This window comes from Myodes glareolus, chromosome 13 (genome assembly GCF_982192425.1).
Source record: "Myodes glareolus chromosome 13, mMyoGla1.1, whole genome shotgun sequence".
NCBI lineage: Eukaryota > Metazoa > Chordata > Mammalia > Rodentia > Cricetidae > Myodes > Myodes glareolus.
The window spans coordinates 74,216,832-74,239,852 of record NC_142038.1 but is presented as its reverse complement, the minus strand read 5'-3'; the positions used below and the strand labels follow the sequence as shown (position 1 = coordinate 74,239,852).

Below are 23,021 nucleotides of genomic sequence, written 5' to 3'. Positions count from 1 at the left end.
GCCCTCTCTCTGGATTTTGATGTGCATGTTGTCATTGTCCTTGCCTATGGAATTTTCCAACTATGACTGTAAAGACTAGAAACCTCGTGGAGATCAGCCCGTGCTCTCTTCACCAAAGGACTGAAGAACATGTAGAGGTAATGTCCTTGAGTTAATTGTTTTACCCTCAGATCTTTGCTTGCCATAGACATCCTATTCTGAGCCCTGGCACACAAGACTCCCATGGGTCTGTTCTGCTTTTCTGAGCTGAGTCTCAGTCTATAGCTCAGGTTAGCTCAGGTTAGCCCCCAGTCCATCATCTTCCTGCGTGGGATCGCTGGCATGTACCATTACGCCTGGCATCATAGAGAACATTCTAGATGGATACATTTATAGACAAGAATAAAACCACAAACCTCTAGTGTAATTATTCAGCCACAAATAAGGCTGCACTTCCAGGTTCTAGAGTCATGCACGTGCAGATGGGCCCTCAGGCATGGAGATGCCTGAATGTTAAAGGGCCCCACGTGACCCATGTGCGTGTATGTGTGGTTCCATCCACATATGACTCAGCTAAACCCTTGCACGCATGCGTGAGCCCGTCATCTGCATCATCTGCATATGACGTAGTCACGCCAACCCCCTGTGTGCATGCGCTAGGCAGCTTTTAAAAAGCTGGACAGCACCATCTTCCTCCCTCTCTGCACACTGACTTCCCAGGCCTGTACGCACCCCCTCTAATAAACTCCTAAGCAGCTTTGTTGTGTGTTCCATATTTCCTTCTCGCTTGCATCAGGTAATTTCATCTAGCTTCAGAGCTCTCCCTTCTGAGCAGTGGGCACACAAGAGTTCAGCCTTGTAAGAGCACTGTGTCTGCTTCACTTCCTCTCCCACCACGCTGCAATGTGACCCCACATCTTTGTACCTGCAATCCAAGGCTCTTTTCCCCTCTTCTGCAGTGCGCATATGACGTTGTGGAAAGAGGTTGTTGGAAAGCTACCTTGCAGCACTCCCTCCTGGTTTTATTTCCTTGTTCTGTTTGTGGTTGAAGATTGGCCTTGTTGACTGGTTGCTGTGTTCTTGGCGCAGTGGCTCAGATGGCTTTCCTGGCCTTTTCTTCCCTTTCCAGGGAGACAACCACATCTTCCTACTTTGTCACTGAGTTCTGCTGTGACTTCCTCTCTGCCCCTCAGTCCGACTGACTGTCCCAGCACCTGCTTGAAGCCCCACAGTGCAGGTGTCCCTGACCCCTTCCACCCCCTGCTGCTGGAGCTGCCCTCTTAGACTGTGGACACATCGCTGGCCTGTCTCACAAGGTAGAGCCAAGTCCCTTTCATGGTTGGCAGGTCAGCACGGCCCCTCCCAGCATCCTCTGTGCTCATTCCTCAAGGTTCTTTGAAACCACCTTGACAGCTTGTGTCTTAGTTCACCTTGCCCCTCACTGGAAACACACTTTGCCTTCCCCTCTTGCCTAGTCAGGTGTGGCCCAAGGCCTCCCCTTTCCTCATCAGTCCTGTCTGGGTGCTGAGAGGGAATCTTGTGTGTGGCCAAGTGAGCAGCTGTCAGCAGTGATCTGCGTTTTCATTTCTGGGCCTGTTTCAGTGTTGGACTCGTTTTCTTGTTTCTCAAGGGTAGGGACTGTTGATCTGTGCGCTGGTTTTCTCTGGCCCGTGTATCTTAGCACTTCCTCAGTCTGGGCCTGCAATATGACAGCTGCTGATGTCCAGAGGGTGAGTCTTCACCTGAGAACCAAGGGTTTAGCAGGGGGAAAGGAGGAGGAAGGTTGTGACCAGCAGGGGCGGACCTACAGAGGTTGCGCCAGGAGCAAGTGGTTCTGAGCTAAGAGGAAGGCCGAGGGTCTCTGTTCAGTCGCTCTGCAGTTGGAAAGAGTGAGCCAGATTGGAAGGGGGGCAAACTGCTCGCCTCCAATCTCAGCACTTTGGAGGCTGGGGCAGGAGGATAAGACTGTCAAGGCCTAGCCTAGGCTGCTGTCAAGACTGCTAAAAACAAATGAAATAAAACCAAAAGAAAAAAAGCTGATTTTTTTCTCTGTGTCTTGGATGCATGATTGGTGCCACTCCCTAGCACGCGGTGAGTGTGCACTCTGTAGTTGGAAGAGGAACAGAGGGAGGGCAATGCCACCAGGAACAGAGTCTGGCTGCCTGGTGACAGTGACATTACCTGTTCTTCTGGAAAGACAAGGTGTTTGGTAAAGTGCTTGTCTCATAAGCATGAGGACTTGAGCTCTGTCCCCAGAATCCACATGTAAAGCTGGGCATCTGGGCATGGAGTCACACTCCTCCCAGCTGTGATGTTCTGGAGGGCAGGTGACGTCGGAGGCCCACTAGCCACCTGATCTCACCCACTCAGTGAGCTCCAGGCTGTTTCAAAGAAGGTAGGCGATATTCCTGAGAAACAGTACCAGGGGTATCCTCTGGCCTTTACACGCACGTGCTCACATACCCACGTAACACATACCCTTCCCACAACCACTTAGACACATGCACAAGCATACACACTGATGCTCACTCGCAGTAAATCAGCATTTTTCCTTCAAAGCCTGCTGCCTGAGTCTCAGGAAGGTCAGCCTCACCCATCTGCACTGTGGGGCTCCTGAGGCAGGTGCCCTTGCCAGGCGCGGTCCCTGTTCCTTCCAAGGTCAATGTGGTATAACTGGATGCTTTCATTTTCTAAGAAGTTACCCTTCCAGCAAGGATTTCCACTCCCATGTGTGGTGCAGCTTCCTGACATGCCCCATTCCCCCGCCCCCCATCTCCCTGCAGATTGATTCTGACCCTCATGGGGAGGGCAAATGCTCTGTGGTTTCCTGCTCTTCCACCTTCTTAGGCCCAGAGAGATCTCAGGCTGAATGTTTATATCTGCCCTTTCAGAGGAGCCAGGGGAAGGTCATGCCCGTGGGCCTGGAAAGCTGTGTTCTCTGATGGCTGAAGGGAAGTGATTCTTGGAGGCATTGCTAGGTTATAGGTAGTCCAACATTTTCCCCAAGCAGAGCCTCTCCCCTGCAGAGTTGGTGCCTAAAGCCAGCTACATCCTCCTGCTGCATAGTCTGCCCAGTTGCTTAGGTGGCCTCCTGTAGAAGTCATGGTGCTAGGGAGGGAGGAGGGAAGTCCTGGGGAGCTGTCCCAACACAGCTTCATGAAGCGGATTTCCTTCTGTGTGTTAGCTTTGTTTTGCATGCATTTGAGTTTCCAGTCCAGCAAACTCTTGAAGTTTTAATTTTCTTGGCTTAAGTTAAAGCTCCCGAAGTGTCTGTGAGTGCGCACGCGTGTATGCATGCATGCTACACTGTACTTTATCCTCACAGATGCTGAGGCCAGTGTGCCATCTTTGGCATGAAATTCATGTATTTTTGTTTGATAAGAATGGGGTTTTCGTGGGCGCATTCAGTTTTGCTTTATTGACTGAGTTCTATGCAGATTGGAATTGATGGATTTTTCTGTTGGTTACTTTCACTGCTGGCTTTTTTCTCTCATTCCTCTGTTGGGATCTGGATGTCAAAGTTCACTTTCCCCTCACTCCCAAGTTTGGACATTGCCCATGTTTCTCTAGCTGTCCAGATTATCCCTTGGCTAGATGTGATTGGCCACAGCTCCACCTTTGTCCCCTCCTTGTCCCCTGTCCTTTCTCATAAATGAAGATTCTACTTTAATAAGGGAAACACCAGGTAAGTGGAGCTAAGTTTTCCATTTTCAGACCCCACATAATGATGAAGCGAGGAGGAAGACGTGTACGTACTTGTTACAGGGGAAAAAGGAATGTTGAAGTCAAAAGGAGCGCTTCACTCCTAAGCCCAGGATTTGTTCCAGCGGTGGCAAGACCGTCTGTGCAGCTCCTGGAGAAAATTGGAGAACACGTGTTTTTCCTCCTGGGCTTACCTAGGCAGTGTCTGACATGGGGTGTCCTTGCAGTAAGTTCTGTCCAGTTGAATTAAGGAGGATGTCTCAAGCAAGCCTTAGTTTCATAATGAGGTCTTTACGTTTGTTATTACACGGATTTATTCTGCTTATGCAAGGGACGAGGAAGTGCATGTCCCAGTGCCTGTGGGGATCTGAGAACAGCTCACATGAATCAATGCTTCCCTTCTTCCGTCAGGCTCGGAGCAGGGACTTTTATCTCTGAGCCATCTTACTGGCCCAGACTACTTAGTTTGACTTCTCTATCCTTACCCTGTTCGTTTAAATGGACAAAGACTCCAGAATGTTCACCATTCAGAATGTTCATTGTGATTCCATAGGAAGTACAGGCATCTTTTGTTGGAAAATTGGTCTGCTTAGCTTCTAGGATACCCCATGCAAAATGCCCGCAGGACTCAGAGCACAGCCACAGTGTGTGTGGTTTATGACAACAGGATGTGGGGCAGAACCTCCAAAGTGAAGGGTGCCTGGGCCAGAGTGTAGATGGGACCATGCGCAGGTTCCAGTGGCTGCGAGTCCCAAGGGGCGTGCCTTCTTCAGCGTTGACTGAAGACACAAAAGAAATGTGAGCACGAGGACCGTCTCCTCAGAGACCTCAGGCCCAGCTTTAGTACAGGAGGCCGATCCCTTAGGTATCCCCTGCCACACACGTCCCCACATTCCAGACTTCCAGGCAAAGCCAGGTGTCCTCAGAGCCAAATCTTCTGAAATCTGGGCTTTATACCTGGCCAGGGACGCACACGCTGGACAGGCCTTTGGGACGGCAGGCAGGGCGTGGGCTCATTCTGTTCTGCACATCCCATACCCTAGATCTCTTTCAGTTCCAGCACTGACTTTACAGATCCGATTTTATTTGCTATCGTCTACTTCTGACATCATCGCTTTCTAAAGGACGTGATCCTGCTGTTGCAGGAACTGTTGTTGTTGTTGTTGTTGTTGTTGTTGCAGTTGCTGTTGCCTTTGTCAGGTCAGGCTCGCCATTGGTCATGGAGGGCAGAGCAGTAATTTCCCATCGGCAGTGGGGCCAGACCAGTAAGCTTCTCTGTTGTCTCAAGAGAACTTGGTTCTAAAAATTCCTGCCAGGAAGCCTTTTTTTCCCAGACATGAAGATGCTCTTAGATGATCACAGATAAACCTACTCCCCACCTGAAGGTAGACATGTGATCGGGGCAGTGGAGCAGGCCCTGGGGAGCTGAGGGCCTGTGGAGGGGAACAAAGGGGCTTTGGGCAGTGACTCCTTGTCTCGCCTTCCACTTGGAAGTCTCATGTGTGGAGTGTTCTCTAGAGGGTCTCTGTCACCCTCTTCACTTGGAAGTCTCGTGTGTGGGGTGTTCTCTAGAGGGTCTCTGTCACCCTCTTCACTTGGAAGTCTCGTGTGTGGGGTGTTCTCTAGAGGGTCTCTGTCACCCTCTTCACTTGGAAGTCTCACATGTAGGGTGTTCTCTAGAGGGTCTCTGTCACCCTCTTCACTGTAGATGTCTCCAGACTGGGAGGGTTGTGAACCCCAGCCTTTGCCCTGGAGAGATCAGATGAAAACCACTCTTAGCACACAGATAGCATCAGAGCAATCGTGGGCATTCTTCGCATGTCTGCATTAACATGAATGACTTTTTTTGGGTGATGCATTAGCATTTTGACCTAGATATGAATTAATCATTTTGTTTGCTTGTTAATACTTTTTATGGCAAGACACCTCGCTCAGTGTGTAGGCACAAAGTTAGCCATGGATTAGACTAAGAACTTTTCTTTGAGGAATGAAAATACAAGGGAGAAAAATATAAGAGTGTGCAAAGGTCTGCCAGAACCATCACCGTATTCAGGGAAGCAGTGGGGATTCACAGAAGACTTGGGGAATGGGGTTTGGACAGTCCTTCTCTTCTGCCTGCTTCCCTCTCTCCTTCCCTCCCTTCTTCACCCTCCTTCCCTCTATTTGAAGAGTTGAATAACAGCAGTAACAAACAGAGCCTGTGTGGTTCTTACACGTGGCCACACTCTGTGTTGAAAGAACATTGACTGTAAATAGGAAGTGTGTAAGTTTCGTGAAGCAGGTGTGGTACAGTGACAGCTAATACATGTATGTTTTCAAGTGTTTGTTTTCCCCCCAGCTCCTTTCTAACTGTCCTAGAATGCAAGCTAGTGAATGCAAACACTAGTGCTGAGTTTTGAATCCCTCTCTCCCCTTTTCTTCACAGCCTATATAAAAGGTGGATGGATCCTTAGGAAAGCCTGGAAGATTTACAATAAGTGCTATGTGGACATCAACGCCCTGCAGGAGCTGTATCAGAAGAAGCTAACAGAAGAGCCCTTATCTTCTGATGCCGCAAACGATAATCACATAGTGGCTGAAGGGGTGACTGAGGAGTCCCTAAACAGACTGAAAGGTGCTGTCAGCTTTGGATATGGCCTTTTTCACCTTTGCATATCCATGGTGCCCCCAAACCTGCTCAAAATCATCAACCTGCTGGGGTTTCCTGGAGACCGCCTACAGGGCCTTTCTTCACTGACGTATGCAAGCGAAAGTAAGGACATGAAGGCCCCTTTAGCTACGTGAGTAGCTATATTGCAATGCTTTGGTAGATAATATAGTATTGAAAGTAAGTAAACAGCAGTGAGAACTTTAGAAGAAACTTCAGGAAAAATGCTTGTTGGTTGATAAGGATGCTGTTTCTGTCATGCATTGTCAAGGAGTGTATTCTGTGCTAGTGGTGATAAAATCATGTTAGCCGGAGAGCTGAGACACTGTTCAGTCCCCGGAATCCTGTATTTGTTATTGCCTTATCTTTGTGTGCACATGCATGTTTACGCACACACATATGTGTGTGTGTTTTTATATGGGGGGTACACATGCACAGTATGTGGAGACTAAAGAGCAACCTTGGGTGTCATTCCCAGAGACAGGACAGGCTCCTTTGAGACAGCATCTGTCATTGGCTTAGAGCTGACCAAGTAGTCTAGGTTGACTATGCCAGGATTGCACCTGCATGCTCCTTCCCAGCACTGAAATTGCAAGCATGTGCAGCTACCAGGTCCATATTTTCCTGTGGTTCTGGGATTGAGCTTGGGTTCTCATTCTTGGGAGGTGAGCAGTTTCCCAGCTAAGCTATTTCACTTGCCAGTGTAGTTGGTTGTTTTTACCCTTTGGGGTCCCACCACCCAGCTCCCAAATAACCACATGGAAACTTATTATTACTTATGAATGCCCAGTCTTAACTTGGCTTGTTTCTAGCTAGCTTCTCTTAACTTAAATTATCCTGCCTCCAGGCTTTTCCCTTTCTCTGTTCTACATACCTTTGCTTATTCCTGCTCCATGGCTGACTGTGTGACTGGGTTGCTGGCCCCTGGCGTCTTCCTCTCCTTTTCTTGCTCCTCTCTTCTCTTCCTTTCTTCCTTTCTTCTCTCTGACTGGCAGCCCCTTGTATCCTTGCTCCTGCCTTGCTATTGGCCATTCCGCTCTTTATTAGGCCAATCAGGCGTTTTAGGCAGGCACAGTAACACAGCTTCACAATGAAACAAATGCAGCATGAAGGAACACAGCACATTTTGCATCATTCAGCAGATATTCCACAGCGTAAATGAGTGCAACACATCTTCAGCTACAGCACAACAGGCCAGCCCACGCTCAGTGTTTTAAATGTCCAGCCTCGGTGATTTCATGAGGAGTTTTGTGCCTTTACCACGGTCTCTCAGTTGCACACTTCTGGTTTTATTTGAATTTATAAGGTCTAATTTTGTGTGGTTCTGAGACTTTTGTCCTTACAAAGAAGATAGATGCTGTTGGGTAATCTTCCTGGATGATTCCAGTTCATTGGTATAGCATGTGTAGTTTATCTCCCGATATCCCACTAAGTTGAGCCATATTAAAATGAAAAAGACTAAAATGTTAAAAAAGAATATGATTTTTAAAATTTCTTCATGGGCTGGAGAGCACTTGTTGCTCTTACAGAGGACTTCAGGTTTTGTTCTCAGCACCCACATGGCAGCTCACAACCTCTGTGACTCCAGGACCAGGGGATCTAATGCCCTCTCCTGGCCTCTTTGGGTACAAGCCCTCAGTGAGATGCAGGCGTTAGCAGTGAAGGGCTGAAAGCTATGTAGAAATCATGAAAATAGCTTTGCCCCCGCCTGTCACAGCACTAGATTGTGCAGACAGTGCCCTTTACTCAGAGCTATTAGCAGGCTGGTAACTTGCAAATGTGTCTTGCTTACGGCTTAGTATTGTTTTATCTCTGAAAAAGGGATTGGAATTAATCGGGCAAATTAATATGTTCTCCATAAGGGGCTTAGATTTACCAGTGCACTGGCTGTGACATTCACATGAAAATATTTGATGTGCTGGTTAAATGCTTGTATATGTTCACCAAAGCAGGTCTCAGTGATTTTACTCTCTGTGTGCCCAGTTTAGTTAACTAACTCGAACTTGGAGAATTTTTAACAATTTATATTTTTATATTGTTTAACATCTTCAAAGACTGGGAAAGGGGCCTTTGATTTGTTCTTCTCAGTTGTTTTAATCTGTTTTCTCAGTTTATTTAAGATCTGTGACAGTAGATTGTACATTTGGGTCTAGAGCCTGTAACTTGTACCTGGTATATATGTATATATGATGTGTAGGATCTCACTATGTAGCCCTCACTATATAAAACAGGCTGGTCTGGAACACGCAGAATTCTGCCTGCCTCTGCCTCCCAAGTGCTGGGGTTAAAGGTGTGTGCCATCACAGCTGGCCTGTAGCCTGGCTTTTATGAACACACATTTTTACTTCTACAGACTGTAAAAGCTTTTATCACAAAGAGACAATAAATTGGTGGTGACTGGTGACTGTCTCCAGTTTGCGCACAGGGCAGTGAGGTACAATCCAGGTGCTTCCTTTAGTAACAACGCAGCTGGAAGCTTCCAAGAGCCAGGTGCATCTGCTGTGTTTTCCTCCTCTTGTCAAATGCATAGGGGACTACTGATTGACATCTCATGCTAAAGTAGCTATTTTCCAGATACTGGCAAAAGTAAAAATGGGGAAGCATTTTGATTGTACTTTTTGGAATGTCACTTAGCAAGATTTCCTTGGGAAAGTCCGACTTGGAAGAACACATGCTGGTTTTTATTTCGAAAACAGCATCTCAGGGAATCCTTCTCACGGCCTCTCTCTCCCTGCCTCCCTGCAGATTAGCTCTGTTGTGGTACCACACGGTGGTCCGCCCGTTTTTTGCCTTGGATGGCAGTGACAGCAAAGCAGGCCTGGACGAAGCTAAGGAGATTCTTCTCAAAAAGGAAGCTTCTTATCCCAACTCCTCCCTCTTCATGTTCTTCAAGGGGCGGATCCAGCGACTAGAGGTAGGCGCTTTCCCGCCTCTTCAGTGCGCTGCTGGCTAGCATGCCTCCAGTGTGCGGGACACCACTGGAGCCCAGGATATGAGTCAGTTACCTTCTGTTCAGGGGGCGGGACAAAGCTTCGGGAGAGTATTCGGGAATGAGAATGATTGGCATATTTAAGTTTAGGGAACAAGGGTAGTGTGAAATCATTTAGGTGAAGGACACAAAATAGAACCTTTTCCTCCTCTGAGTTAGTAATGATCTTAGCTAATGGTTGATTTATACAATGAAATCATCGGCTTAGAAATGAACGTTGCTTTTTCCATGCGTTCATCTGCTCAGTTTCCTCACACGGTCCAGGCCCCTCGTCAAAGCCAGCCCGAGAATAGACACAGAACTGTCACCTTCAGGTCACAGAAAAGGAAAACAGGGATCCAGGCGGACTTGTAGTAACTCTGTGAGACTTCCTGTACATGAGCCCAGGCTGTTTCTCTGGCTGCGCAGGTCCACTTCTCTGTGTCTCTTGTATTGTTCCAGAGCATGCGCGTTTGGGGGAAACGAAGGGGTTGCAGACATGTGAATGAAGGTGGCTGCTCTCGCTGCAGGAACCACCCATTTTCTCACCAGTATTTGTCAGTAAACCAACTGTAACACTCTGCTCCCCAGCCAGGTGCCCTCCATCTGTCAGAAGTCAGCCCCAACCACCCCAGGAGATGGTGGGGGATTTCTGCTGAGCGTTGCTTTCTGAGCACGAGGCAGGTTTGGTTTTCTCCCTTCTCTTCTCTTGTTTGGGGTTAGTTCTGGCGGTGTATAGTGTTATGCAGAAAGCATCCAGAGTCCTCCGTTCTCTTGTAGTGGCTCACGCAATGGCTCCTAAACCTGAACACTGTAAAACAGCCGTCTTAACTCTGGCTCTCACTGTACTGAAGATATTGGGCTTTGCAGTTTGTTATTTTATCGTGTGTGTGTGTGTGCGTGTGAGTGATGGAGGGCACATGTGCTGTGACATGCGTGAGGAAGTCAGAGGACATTCTAGAATCAGTTCTCTCCTCCTACTTTTATGTGGTTTCTAGCGCTCAGTCTCAGGTCAGGAGACCTGAATGGCAGGCAGGTGCCTCTCTGTGCCTGCTGAGACCACCTCCAGGCCCCAGACTCTGTCTTCTGTTTGGCTCTGCTGCTGTGAGAAATCTTGAAGCAGCACTGCCAAGCGAGTGCAGCCCCAGCTCGCTCTGTAAGTTTAATTCTTCTCCGAGCCCTGCTATAGATAAAATGCTTTAGGGATTGCCATGTTGGCTTGGAACTCGCTGCACAGCCCAGGCTGGTCCCCACTTCACTTTAGTCTTCTTGCCTTGGCTCCCTAAATGTTGGGATCATAGACCATCGACGTGCCCAGATTTGAGATTATATCGGTCATTTATTTTGAAGCACAGTAGAAATACCCACACACTTAAGCATGTAGCCAAGTTAGTTTTCATCTCAATATCTTGAAACATTTTGTTTGTACTCAAGCTTGTGAGCTTGGGGTTAGAGTTCCCCTTCTTTCTCTTGCTCTTAAAATGCAGCTCTGACTTGTGATGGTTTGAATGTGAATGGCCCCATAGGCTCATATGTTTTAATATGTGGTCCCAGTTAGGAAAACTGTTTGAGGAAAAATTAGGAGGTATGTCACTGGCTGTGAGTTGTGAGATTTCGAGGCTGGTACCGTTCCCAGTTAGCGTTCTGCCTAAGATGTGAGCTCTCAGCTGCTCCTGCTGCCGTGCCCGCGTTCCGCCACCATGGACTCCAGCCCTCTGAAGTCGTAAGCTGGGTTAAATACATACTTTTGTAGGTTGACTTGGTCTTGGGGTTTTACCACAGCAATAGAAAAGTAACTAAGACATGACCCATCTCCTGTGCATTCAGAACTGTTTGCTAGTGTTGTTTTCTTTCAGATGGGGACGTGAACCTACCTGTAGGGAGAGAGTTCCAGTTCCTCTGTTCCCTTCTGTTTGTGCAGGAAAAAATAAGATTGAAAAAGGAAATAGAAAATTTTAAATCAAGTATGTCTTTTCAAGTATAGTTTTTGAGATGAAAGCCATGTACAAGATAAGTTCCTGTGAATGTGTGTGCTTCTCTGAATTGCACCTCGGGCCTCGCGCACGCTGCAAGGGCTCTGTCGCGAGCTGTTTCCAGCCTGACACCTTTGGGTAGCTGGATTATCACAGCACAGGCTGAACATTCCTAACTTCAAATCCCAAATCTAAACATCGCAAAACTTGAAAGTTCTGAGTGTCATCATGAGACTATAAACGGAGAACGCCGCGCCTGACCCCATGTGGTGGGTCACATTGGAACCCGGGTACACTGTAATGATCTATAAGCATCTTCAGGGGGCTGGTGAGATAGCACTGCTTCTGTGGACCTGAGTTAGTCCCTGCATGGAGGGCAGACTTACAGCCTCTAACTCCAGCTCCAGCTGTGACAACCCCTTCTGACTTCCCCAGACACTCACACACATGCACACGTGCATCCATATGAATAAAAAATCTTAAAGGTCTTAATTATTACTACAGTTAGTCTCTGAATATAATTATGGTACAAGTGAAACAGAAATAAACTTTGTATCCAGATGTGGGTCCTATCCCCACTATACCCTTTGTACATATATGCAAATATGCACACATGTGAAACAGTGAGCTGAGATTCCAGGCAGGCCAGTACTCCCAGCATGCCCTGGACATCTGCGCTCCGTCCCTGGGATGCGGAGGGCAGCTGCTTTACCTCTTGTGTCTAGAGCTGGAAGATGACTCAGTTTGAAGTTTCCCATTAATTTCCATTCAGTTAAACTCACAGTAGTAAGTATTAAGACCATTAAGATACAATGAGAATTTTTCTCGATTAATTTTTAGATTCAGTTTAATATTTTTAATTTTGTGCGTGTACATGTGCATGCACATGAGTGCTGGTGCCCGTGGGAGCAGGAGGCCTGAGAGCTCCTGGAACCACAGTTCCAGATGGTACTGAGCCACCTGACGGGGCTGGCATTGAACTTGTGTCCTCTGAGAGCAGGATACATGCTTTAACCCCTGAGCCAGCTCCAGCCCCATGGTTATTTTTAAAGTATTAGGTACAGTCTACATTTTAATAAACTATATTTATGGTTATCTAGTCTTTTTCCCTTTAAACAATACCGATTTGTACATTTTTCCTATTGTTTGGTGTTAACAACCAACTTTGTATGTTATTCATATATATGTATTTGGTTCTGTGTATGCTTTCATACTTTGTGTGTCTTCATAGTGTCTATGATGTGATGACTTTTTCATATCTATCTCTAAATAAATGCCCAACTATTTGTGTGCAATAAGTAGCTGTATATAAGTTTAAGAAGATACTCTATAAAGTTAGCTGTCATGCTAACATTGCATGTGCTTGTGACCAGGAGACCCAGGATGAGAGCCCAGGAGAACCCCACTAAAGCAGTGCTTAACAGGCCCCTTCACTGTAGCATGAGGACAGTGGAAGCTTCTAGGGCCCAACAGTCATATGGGAGAAGTTTCAATGAGCTTTGTCTCCTTTTTTAGACGTATTTGTGTTTTGTGTGTATGTGTGTTTTGCCTGCATGTGTCTGAGCACCACATGCATGCAGTACCCCAGAAGGCCAGAAGAGGACCTCAGAACCCTTGAAACCAGAGTTCCAGATGGTTGTGAGCAGCCATGTGGGAGCTGGGAAGCAGGGTTCTTTGGAAAAGCCGCCAATGCAGAGCCGTCTCTCCAGCACCATAGACTTTATCTTTTATGTATGTACCTGTATGTGTCACAAACATATATGACCTACATGTAAACAGAATGTCAGTCTGTTTGAACTGTCTAAGCTCTCAACTATCAGTGAGCCTCATATGTTCAGGCTGCTTCTGTCACGCATTGAGTCAGGCAGTCCATGTTTCAGTAGAGATGGGGTCTGCTGCCAATTGAAATGGCCAGAACACAGAGAGTTCACGACCCTCTGTAACTCCAGCTTCAGGGGATTCTGTGTCCTCATTTGGCCTTCACAGACATTGCATGTACATGTGTGTATGTGTGTGTGTGTGTGTGTGTGTGTGTGTGTGTGTGTGTGTGTACATACACAGTGAATGAACACAAATGAACAATTAATTGAAATGATGAGATAGACATATAGATGTGACCCTGCTTCTGGAGCCTTCACTGTACAGTTGTGAGGACAGTGTTGGGATCAGCTTGTTGGCTGGTTTCTTGTAAGAGGCAGTGGCCTGTCAGAGCCCTTCCTGCCGTGCAAGGCACAGCGAGGGGCCCCATCCCTCTGTGCTGTCTGCAGGGACTCCTTTGATTGCTGACCTTTACTTCATGGCTCCTGGTGTCCCAGTCCTTCCTGGAGGGTGAGGACCCTGCTCACATGTGGTCTCTGAAGCTCTGCACAGAAGGATCTCTTCATACACTGACCACCTCGTGTGGTTCCTGCGGTTTCCGCCCCTTTCGCTGCCCCATTATTGCAGGTGTTCTCAACTAGGGGCATGTCCTAATTAGCTGCAGTTGTCAACTTGGCACAGCCTAGAAGGAAAACCTCCACTGAGGAATTCCCAAGATCGGATTGGCCTGTGTCCATATCTGGGGGTGGGGAGGGAGCCTTGATTGTCCATTGACGTGGGAAGGCCCAGCCCACTGTGAGAGGCACAAGTCCCTGGGAAGGTGGCCCTGGACTGGATGGTCAGGCTAGCTAAGTGTGAGCCTGTCAGTCAGCCATGGTTGAACTTCAGGTTCCTGCTTGGGCTTCTGTTCTGACTCTTCTTATTGATGGACTGTGATCTGCAAGTATAAATCAAATAACCCCTGTCCTCCCCGGCTGCTTTCGGTCAGAGTGCTTTATCACAGCAGCAGAAGAAAACCGGAGCATGCAGGGACCTTTGAAAGCTGGCTGCAACGCTTTTACCGCACACTTTTGTTTAATTTACATTGGTCGTCCCGGAGATGACAGCCCTGTGCTGTTGTTTAGCCTGCTCCCTCCTGATTGTGTCAGGGATCCTGTGGTGACTCCTTCATCAGGTAGAGAAAAGAGGAGACCTGCGGAGGTTGTGGGAGCAGGGGTCAGGGCAGACAGACCACAGTCTGCGTGGTCTGTGAACTCCATCATCAGAACCGCTTGTTGAGGGGTAACCTGTGCCTCACGTGTGAACCGCACGCCTCGTGGGTGATGGAATGTTCCTATTTGTAGGATCGGAGGCAATGCAGGAAGAAAACAAATTCCCTCAAGTCCGATTAATTTTTGTCTTTCTCTCCAGCCCCCACACACTTCTCAATTACCTTAAGGACCCACCAAAAAAAACAGGGTTGCCATTTATTCTTAGAAGTACAGGAACCATTCATTACTGATTTCGTCTGGTGTGCGGGACATGGAAGCGGCATCTGTCCTTGCATCCCAGTTAGATGAAGCCATATTGTACGATTGCATAATGAGAGTGAACTCCCTGACATGAGAAGATAACAGCACCCTTCATACAGGCTGGTTTGTGTGTCAGCTGGACACAAGCCTGAGACGTCAGAGAGAAGTGCCTCCGTGAGGTCCAGCTGTGAGGCATTTTCTCAATTAGTGATCAGTGGGGGAGGGCCCAGCTCACGGTGGGTGGTGCCATCCCTGGGCTGGTGTCCTGGGTTCTGTAAGAAAAGATGTTGAGCAAGTCAGTAAGCAGCGCCCCTCCATGGCCTCTGTATCAGCTCCTGCCTCTGGGATCCTGCCCTGTTTGAGCTCCTGTCCTGAGGTCCTTCAGTGATGAACCCTTTCCTCCCCAACTTGCTCTTTGGTCACGGTGTTTTGTCACAGCGATAGAAACGCTAACTGCGACACCCTTGTTGTTTGTAAACGGACCGCGCATGTGCCCTCGTCACCCTGGGTGGACGAGCTGCAGTGTTGGTTCCCGTCTCCGGGCTCATGAGTGTGCTCAAGAGGATGAGCTTCCTGCTCACTGTACCCACTGTAGGCCTGGAGAGGCGGCCACGTGCATACCCTTGACCGCCGTCTTACTGCATAACTAACCATCTAAGTGCCGAGTCACGTGTAAGCTGGAACCCCATGCAATTTTGTGATCGTTTTATATGGAATCGCCAGAACAGGCAAATGCATAGAAACAGACAGTACACAGATATTCTATGACAGCAATATCCCACCTCTGTTTGTGTGTGTGTGTGTGTGACCAGGGAATGCATGCACACATGTGTACATGTGTATACGGAGGCCAGAGGTTGGTGTTGGCTGTTTTCTTCAATTACCACCTTATATTTTGAAACAGGGCCCCTCGCTGAGCCTGGAGCTTAAAGATTGAACAAGGCTGGCTGATCAGTGAGCTTCCAGGGTCCTCTTGTCTCTACCTCCCCTGCACTTGGAGTCTAGGCTTGGACAACCATATCTAGTTTTACCCAGGTGTTGAGATTGAACTCAGACCCTTCTGGTTATGTGACAAGCACTTCATTGACTCAGCTAAGTTTCCAAGTCCCCTTTCTGACCCTGTGGTTGTATTTCCACTTCTCTTATGCCCCTAGTGGTGCAGGGTGGAGCGGTTTAAAGATAGTATACAGAAGGTTGCAGACGGGCCAGCACAGGGCAGGCACAGAGTAGAAGATCCAGTACTACCGGGGTGGCAGTGCTCTTTGAGTGGCCATCAAACCCCTGTCAAACTTCTAGTGCAGTCACTTTTAGAACTGCAGCTTGGGTCTGAGATGTTGCTCAGTGGTGGGGTACTTGCCTGGCCTGTGTGCAAGGCCCTGGCCTCCAGCCCCTCCAGTGCACAAACAAACCAGCAATGCCCTTGCAGAGGTGGACAAGATGGCCTAATCTTAAGGGACCCAGGATAGCCAGAACAGTCTGAAAAAAGAAAGCAAAGTTGGAAAGCGTATGGCAGAGTACTCTAGACGGTCGGCACTGGCGTAAGAATCAGCATAAGAATCAGTGATAAAGAAGCCTCCATTCATGGTCATTCGATTCTCAATAGGGTACCAAGACCAATCAGTAGCCATAAAAAAAAAGTCTTCAGCGAACGGTTCTGGAACAACTAAGCACACACATGAAAGAATCTCACTCGACAGTTGTTTCATCCATAAAATTCCCTCGCAGCCGGGCAGGAGCTGTGACTGTAGGACCTAAAATCACAGAGCTCTTTGCTAGCAGCTTATATATGACCCGGAGAATACAGAGACGGAAGAGCAGGTGGCTTGACCACATCACCGTGAACACTGTGTTACAGTGACAGTCTGGACTCGGAAAAGGACTTTGTCAGTCATGTCTTTAATGCGAGACCAGTGTCCTGAAACAGTATGAGAGTACAGCAATAAAAAGATAAGTTACCCAGTTTGCAGTTACTACATATCCAGCAGTCCTCCTTGGAATATACCCGAGAGGTTGCCCGTGGTGGCCTTCAGCAAAGCCTCCATGTTGGCCCGTAGTAAATGCCAGTCATTTGTCGCTATGCAAAGGGCTGATAAGCTTATGAAAAGATACTTGGTGTTGAAAGCCATTCCAGTGGCAGGTGGAACGTCACAGCCACCTGGCTACGTGTGACAGCCAGAAGCAAGTGTCCCATGACTGGGGACACTAGTGCCCTCGCTCATTCTGATGGGAAGGTAAAGTGGGACACACGTCAGCGTGGCCTCCAAGTGCAGAGCATCCACTCACTAGCCGACTCAGCAGTTCTCCTTGGAGTGTGTACACCCTCGACAATGAAAACAACAATTTCACAGTGTTTATTGTTCATGATAAGCCCCAGGCAATTTTCTGATTCATTTTGTATTAAGTCTCAGACCGGGCAGAAGTGTAGAGAGAGCCTAGACAGTGGTTCGCTGAGATGTGGTGGAAGCCTGCCGAGGAGATGGAGTTACTGGTAACCAAGGCTTGTTTGAGGATGACAGAGTGATCGCACCTGTGAATATGCAGGGTCCTTTGCCAGACACCTTGGGACACCTTCCCAGCGGGCCGCCACTCTAGGGACCTTTATGAGGCCACATTCCTGATATGGCTTCTGTTTCTGTCATGCACATCTGTCTTCTTGTTCAGTCTTTTCTACTTGCATTTGGCTCTCAGTCTTTCTGAGCACCATGACTGAGTTCATAAACTAGTGTGTTCACTATCCCTTTGTTTCCTAAGGAAATTCTTGACATTTTTCTGTTAATTATTTTTAATTCTTTCATGTCGTCTTTTTCATGAACACTTTTTAGTGTTCTGCTTTTTTTTCCCATACAAATTCTTTTTCTATATCATGTTGAAAACATCCTGGCATAGCGGAGAAAATGCTGGTTGGGAGCAGCTCTACAGGGACTTGGGGGCTGGGGGTGGTGTGGTTTAGTGGTATGGTGTCTGGCTAGAATACACAAGGCTTCAGCATCTAATACGCTTCCACTTTGGGGCCTTGCCTAGATTTTTTAAAAAGTATTATTACTGTTGTTGAAGAGAGAAGGAATGTGTGTGTGTGTGTGTGTGTGTGAGAGAGAGAGAGAGAGAGAGAGAGAGAGAGAGAGAGAGAGAGAGAGAGAGAGAGCCTACCATAGCGTGCGGGTGGAGGTTAGAGGATATCATTGTAGACTTGGTTCTTTCCTTCCACCATTATGTGGGATCAAACTGACGTCACCAAGCTTGCAAGGCAAGTGCCCTTAGCTGCTGAGCCATCTGGCTGGCTCCTGGTCTCAAGCCGTGACCCGTGTGCTGTCTCTGTAAAGACGTACATAGTGCTGCTGCTGTCAGCCTTCAGTGTTGTCACACAGGCGAGCCAAAGCACTGGGTCCTTGGTGATTCATCTGCACCCTTCAGTGTCCCTCCTACTTCAGCTGAGTTGTGAGTCCCAGGAAGAAGCAGTTCCTGTCACACACGTTCCCCAAGTCACATGATTCACTGTTGGGAGAACAAGAGAATCCTGTAAGAGATGTCCACTTCAAGTCCGCTTCTGTTAGTGGAGGATGCGGTGACTTCTTTCCAAGGGGTTCATGCTCACCATGCACAGACTACAGAGCTGACTGCTATAGCCATTCTCCAGACTTGTTCAGGTACCTAGAGCCTTTGACGTCATAGGCCTGCTGAGGGGCTGAGGGATGTCACAAAAAATTGGAAAAGCAGTATGACTATGTGGCAGGCTCAGCCAGACAGAAAGTCAAAGACAGAGACAAGTGGATGGGCAGTGATTATGGGGGGTGGGTGAGACTAGGGCAGGATTTGGGGGCGGTTGGACCCTGAGGATGGGAGCTGGAGACTGAAGTCAGTGATGTTGTCAGTGACCCAGCCTCTTAAGGCCACCTGGCCTCAGCAAAGCCTTCCTGTGGCGAGTGTTCGCATCTGTCCGGGCACAAGGGGATACTAAGATTGGCACAGCTGAAGCAGTGTTACCCACAGGCGGATTTGATACCTGCTGGTCAGCCTCTGACCGCGCTTTAGCGTCTCCATTCCCAGCGCTTCCACTTCACTCGAGAGTGTGGCAGGATGCAGGAGCCCTAAGAAGCGGCTGAGACTCTGCTGTGCATTCACACTCTGCAGACAGCAGTGCGGTCTGTAATTGTGGCTGGAGACCCATGTCTCATGAACCGCTGCTTATAGTAGGCTTCAGGAGTCCCCTGTCACAAGCACTTGGTGACTTCAGACCATCCCTGTAGCATAGACCGCTGTCATTTCCTAACCTGCTGTCCCTGTGTGATCAGCATTAGCAGCACAGGTGTCCCTGCTCTGTGGCACAAACGGCGGCAGCCACATCTCTGAATATCTACCCAGCCTCTTCCATGTCTTAACCCTGTTAGTGTTGGATAGTGGCTTCCATATGTAGAATTTCTGAGGAACTTGGTCGTTCTCTGTCTCCTGTGACTACAGTAGTTTCCTACTGACCCCTCCTTACCCTTCTTGCCTTATAGTCTGTGCTTAACACGCCTGACTCTATGAGCCATATGAAACACTCAGTGTTTAAAACCTAGCTTCTGGGCCAGGAATCAGCTCGATGACAAGAGACATCTCTGCTCAGAGGACTGGATTTGGTCCCCAGAACTCACGTCCATGGCTTACAGCTGCGGTTCCAGCACTGGCAGATCCGTGCCTTCCTCTGGTTTCTGCCCACACATGCACACACCATACACAGGCACAAGTGTATACTTATATTTACAAACTAAAGTCAGAGCCAGGCATGGCGGCTGGCCTGTGACTCACTGTGTAGGACAGTCTGACCTTGAACTCACAGAGATTCACCTGTCTATACCTCCCAAGTGCTGGGATTCAAGGTATTCACCATACCCAGCTGAATTTTTAAATGCTATATTGTAACATGAGGGCCGGCTTGTTGGGGTATCTGTTCCCGCCCAGTACCCCCCAGCCGGCAAGTCCCAGAGAAAATCAATCACACAGAGATCTCTATAAGTTATAAAGCTGATTGGCCCATTAGGTCAGGCTACTTATTAGCTCTTATAACTTATGTTACCCCATTATCCTTATCTATGTTAGCACATGGCTCAGTACCTTTCTCAGCTGGGCAGGTTACATCCTGCCTCTTCGATGGTCTGCGCAGGAATGGCGGAGGGAGCTTCCTGCTTCGCAGAATATTCCCAGTCTCTTTGTTCCACCCCTACTTCCTTTCTGGCTTTCCCGCCTATACTGCCTGCCTGGCCAATCAGCGTTTTATTAAAATATGATTGACAGAATACAGACAATTCTCCCACACCACTATATTGTAAACTTTAGGGCTTATTGAGAAAAAGCTACTCATCACTCAACTTCAGACCTTTCCCTAGTGTTTCCTGTATTAGGGGAATAATTCATAAAGCCATTTTTAAGCAAGGCTACCCAATCTGAATTTTTTCAAAGTCAAAGAAACTATCAACAAATTAAAACTTGAAGATATATTTCCCCTTTGGTAAAAATGGCATCGATAGAACCCTGCAACAAGCCGTTTCTGTGGGTGCAGCTTGGTGACGTCATCATCAGAGTCAGGATAAGGAGGCGGGAGCCAGGGCTCTGCTGGATCGCCACATTTAACTGACGCTTAAGTCAGCAAACAGACTAACTCGTTGTCCTAAGACTTGACCGTCTCCATGGACGAACTTGAGGTCAGAGAAATAGCTCAATGGTAGATCCCGTGCCTGGCATTTCCAGAGTGTGCTATGAACCCCCCTTGAGAGCATAACAGTGGCAGATGTGAGCTCAAGCTGTTGAAGTCTAGAGTGTTCGCACAGACCGGCTAAGGAAGTGCCAGGAACACACCGCTAAGAAGGCATGCTCGCAATGGCTGCCAGTTACACTGATTTCAGTTTGGTAATGGCCATACTCCACCTAGCTTGGTGAGGCTTTGCCCTTGTTTTGTTTATGACTCCCTTGGAGAACAGGTTCAGCAGCCCATATTGTTTGCTTGCTTGCTTGCCTGTTTTTGTATTGCTAGTAAAGGCCTCCTCCAATATATGCCTCAGGAGTTTTGTTGTTACTAGTTTTTTTTTTTCTTTTTTCTTTAAAGATGTGATCACATGTAGTTCAGACTGTCCTAAAACTCCCTGTAGAACTGAAGATGACCTTGAATTTAGGATTCTCTTGCCTAAGAATTAAAGATATGCACCATCATAGCTGGGAGTTGAAGTCAGGTCTTCATGTTTGGCAAGCGGACAGTTCCATGGGCTACACCTCAGTAAAATTTTTTTGACATAATTTGTTAGTGTATAATTTGCCAAACAAAAGCCAGTGTCCTACTGGAGAGAGGGTTTAGTGGTTAAGAGTGCTTACTCTAAATGGAACTCTGAATAGAAAGGTATCCTGGTAGGTGGGAGCCAAGGAATACCACATCTCACAGTGAGCCCAGCTGCTCTGCTCCAGCAGAGGTGTTAGAGCCCTGCCCCTGCTCTGGGAAGGTCCCCCCCCCCCCCACACACACACACCAAGAGTAACAACTCTGCCCCAGTGGGCGGAGTTTCCCCAGTGAAGTTGTTACAGCTCTGCTCTGGTTCCCCACAGTGTAACAGCTCTGCTCTGGTGGGCATTAAAAGTGACACGTTACTGCAGTTCCACCCAGTGTCACACCGCACAACAAACCTCACCCAAGAGATTTATTGGGAAGCAGGAATCTAGGAGGGCGGCGGCCTCTAGAGTGAGAAGCATAGCAAATGAACAGGTACAGAGCTTATATAGGGTTTCTTGGGGGTTGGGAAGTGGGAGAGCTTTCCCAGAGTGCCTTGGGATTGGTGGGATTCTGTAACCTGACTCAGGGACAGGCTCAGGGATTGGTGGGATTTCAAGCCCTGGTCCTGGGTCAAAGCAGGGTCAGGGTGTTTTCCCTTGGCCCAGGTCTCAGGTCAGGTCAGGGTCAGGCATTCTTTCCTCTTTCCCATACACTTAACTGTTGCAGAGGACCTGGGTTTGGTTGCCAGCACCCATGTGGCACCTCACAACCATGCATTACTCTGGATTCAGAGAATCAGATATTATGTCTAGCCTCTGTGGTCACTACACACATTTAGGCAAAACGCTGTACAATAAGATGAAAATAAGGAAATCTTTAATAAAGCAGACGGTTTGGGTCAGAGTCAGAACACTGAGCGTCCACAGCAGCCTTGTTTCTGTGTCCTTTTCAGCCCAGTTATATGCTACAATTTATTCTAACACTAAGCTGGGAATCTCATCTCTGCTATGCTAGGTATTTAATTCATCCTTCTTGTTTTAAATTATTTTGGTGAAGAAGGGTGATACCTTTCTGTTATTTAAACAAATCCTTCAAGGCACGATCCAGGTAGAGTTGATTGGCAGTAATGCCGGCTCTTGGTATCCTGTCTTTGAGCGCCCCTCTTAGTATTTTCAAGTTTTTTTCTCATACAAGAAAGAGGGGGCACATTCTTCACACTTGTAAATTTTACAGAAATGAACAAGCCTGTTTCTCAAGTCTGTGTAATAGACTGCTACAGACCACGTGGCCGCCAATAATAGAAAGTATTCCTACATCTGCAGTCCAGATGTCTCGGATCTCTTCGCAAGCTTGACGAAGGCAGCGTTTCTTTCACTGCGTCTTGTGCACGGGTGATCTGGGCAGGCACGCTCAACCCAGTTGGACCAACAGCTGTAAGAGCAATAGCCAGAGTGGCACCTAAGGAATTCTCCCCGTGTTACCAGGTTTTCTAAAGCCATTGTCTACCCAGCGGACTGCGGACCACCTTTGGATGGATCCCTTTTCCTGCGTCCTTGGCTGCCCAGCGCCTGCCCCGAGGCCCTGGAAGGCCCACCTCCTGTGCAGTGCTTTGTTCATTGGAATGAATAAGTGAAATTTATGCCCTGGCAATGCTGACGCATATGTGGGCAGCCCATACATGGTGGTTCTGTTGAACTTGTCCATATTGGGTTTCATGGTCTAAGCTGATGAGGATGACCGGGTCTTTTCCTCAGGAGGGCACCAGATCTCATTACAGATGGTTGTGAGCTATCATGTGGTTGCTGAGAACTAAACTCAGGACCTTAGGAAGAGCAGTTCTCTCAACCGCTATGTTCACTTACCTGTGTTCAGTTGGAAGTATCTTCCACATAGTATGTTCTCCCATACTGGGCTAAGCAAAGCCAGGCATCTGCAGGGTCTCACTCCCTGCGGCTCCAGGGACATCTCTTCCTTGACTCTTCTACATCTGTAGTTACCGGCATTCCTGGGCTTGTGGCCACACCCTTCCAATTTCTGCCTGTGGTCACAGCACCTCCCCTCCTAAGGGTGCAGATGATGGTGTCCCCGCCCTCAGGAGCCTTCCTTTAATCTAATCTGCACACACAGTCTCTCAAGAAAGCTTGCTCTGAGCTAATTAGGTCAGAATTTGAATACTGGTTCCTTGGCC

The 23,021-nt window shown here is 48.0% G+C and overlaps 1 protein-coding gene and 1 long non-coding RNA gene across 3 annotated transcripts in view; one reads left to right on the top strand and one right to left on the bottom strand.

Moving 5' to 3' along the window:
* Positions 1 to 23,021, top strand: part of Ttc39c (tetratricopeptide repeat domain 39C) — a 90,303-nt gene that overhangs the window by 48,445 nt on the left and 18,837 nt on the right. Inside the window, exons 5-6 of the mRNA XM_048447950.3 lie at positions 6,107 to 6,461; positions 9,074 to 9,242. Of these exons, the coding sequence (XP_048303907.2) occupies positions 6,107 to 6,461; positions 9,074 to 9,242 (524 nt within the window). The remainder of the gene's footprint in view (positions 1 to 6,106; positions 6,462 to 9,073; positions 9,243 to 23,021) is intronic.
* LOC125409142 (uncharacterized) lies at positions 14,537 to 22,894 on the bottom strand. Of its 2 annotated transcripts, XR_015734743.1 has the most exons (3): positions 22,696 to 22,894; positions 17,746 to 18,280; positions 14,537 to 14,870 (listed from the first exon to the last, which is right to left on the bottom strand). It is a non-coding gene; the product is annotated as an uncharacterized LOC125409142 (long non-coding RNA). The 2 variants fall into 2 exon arrangements; XR_015734742.1 differs by lacking the exon at positions 17,746 to 18,280.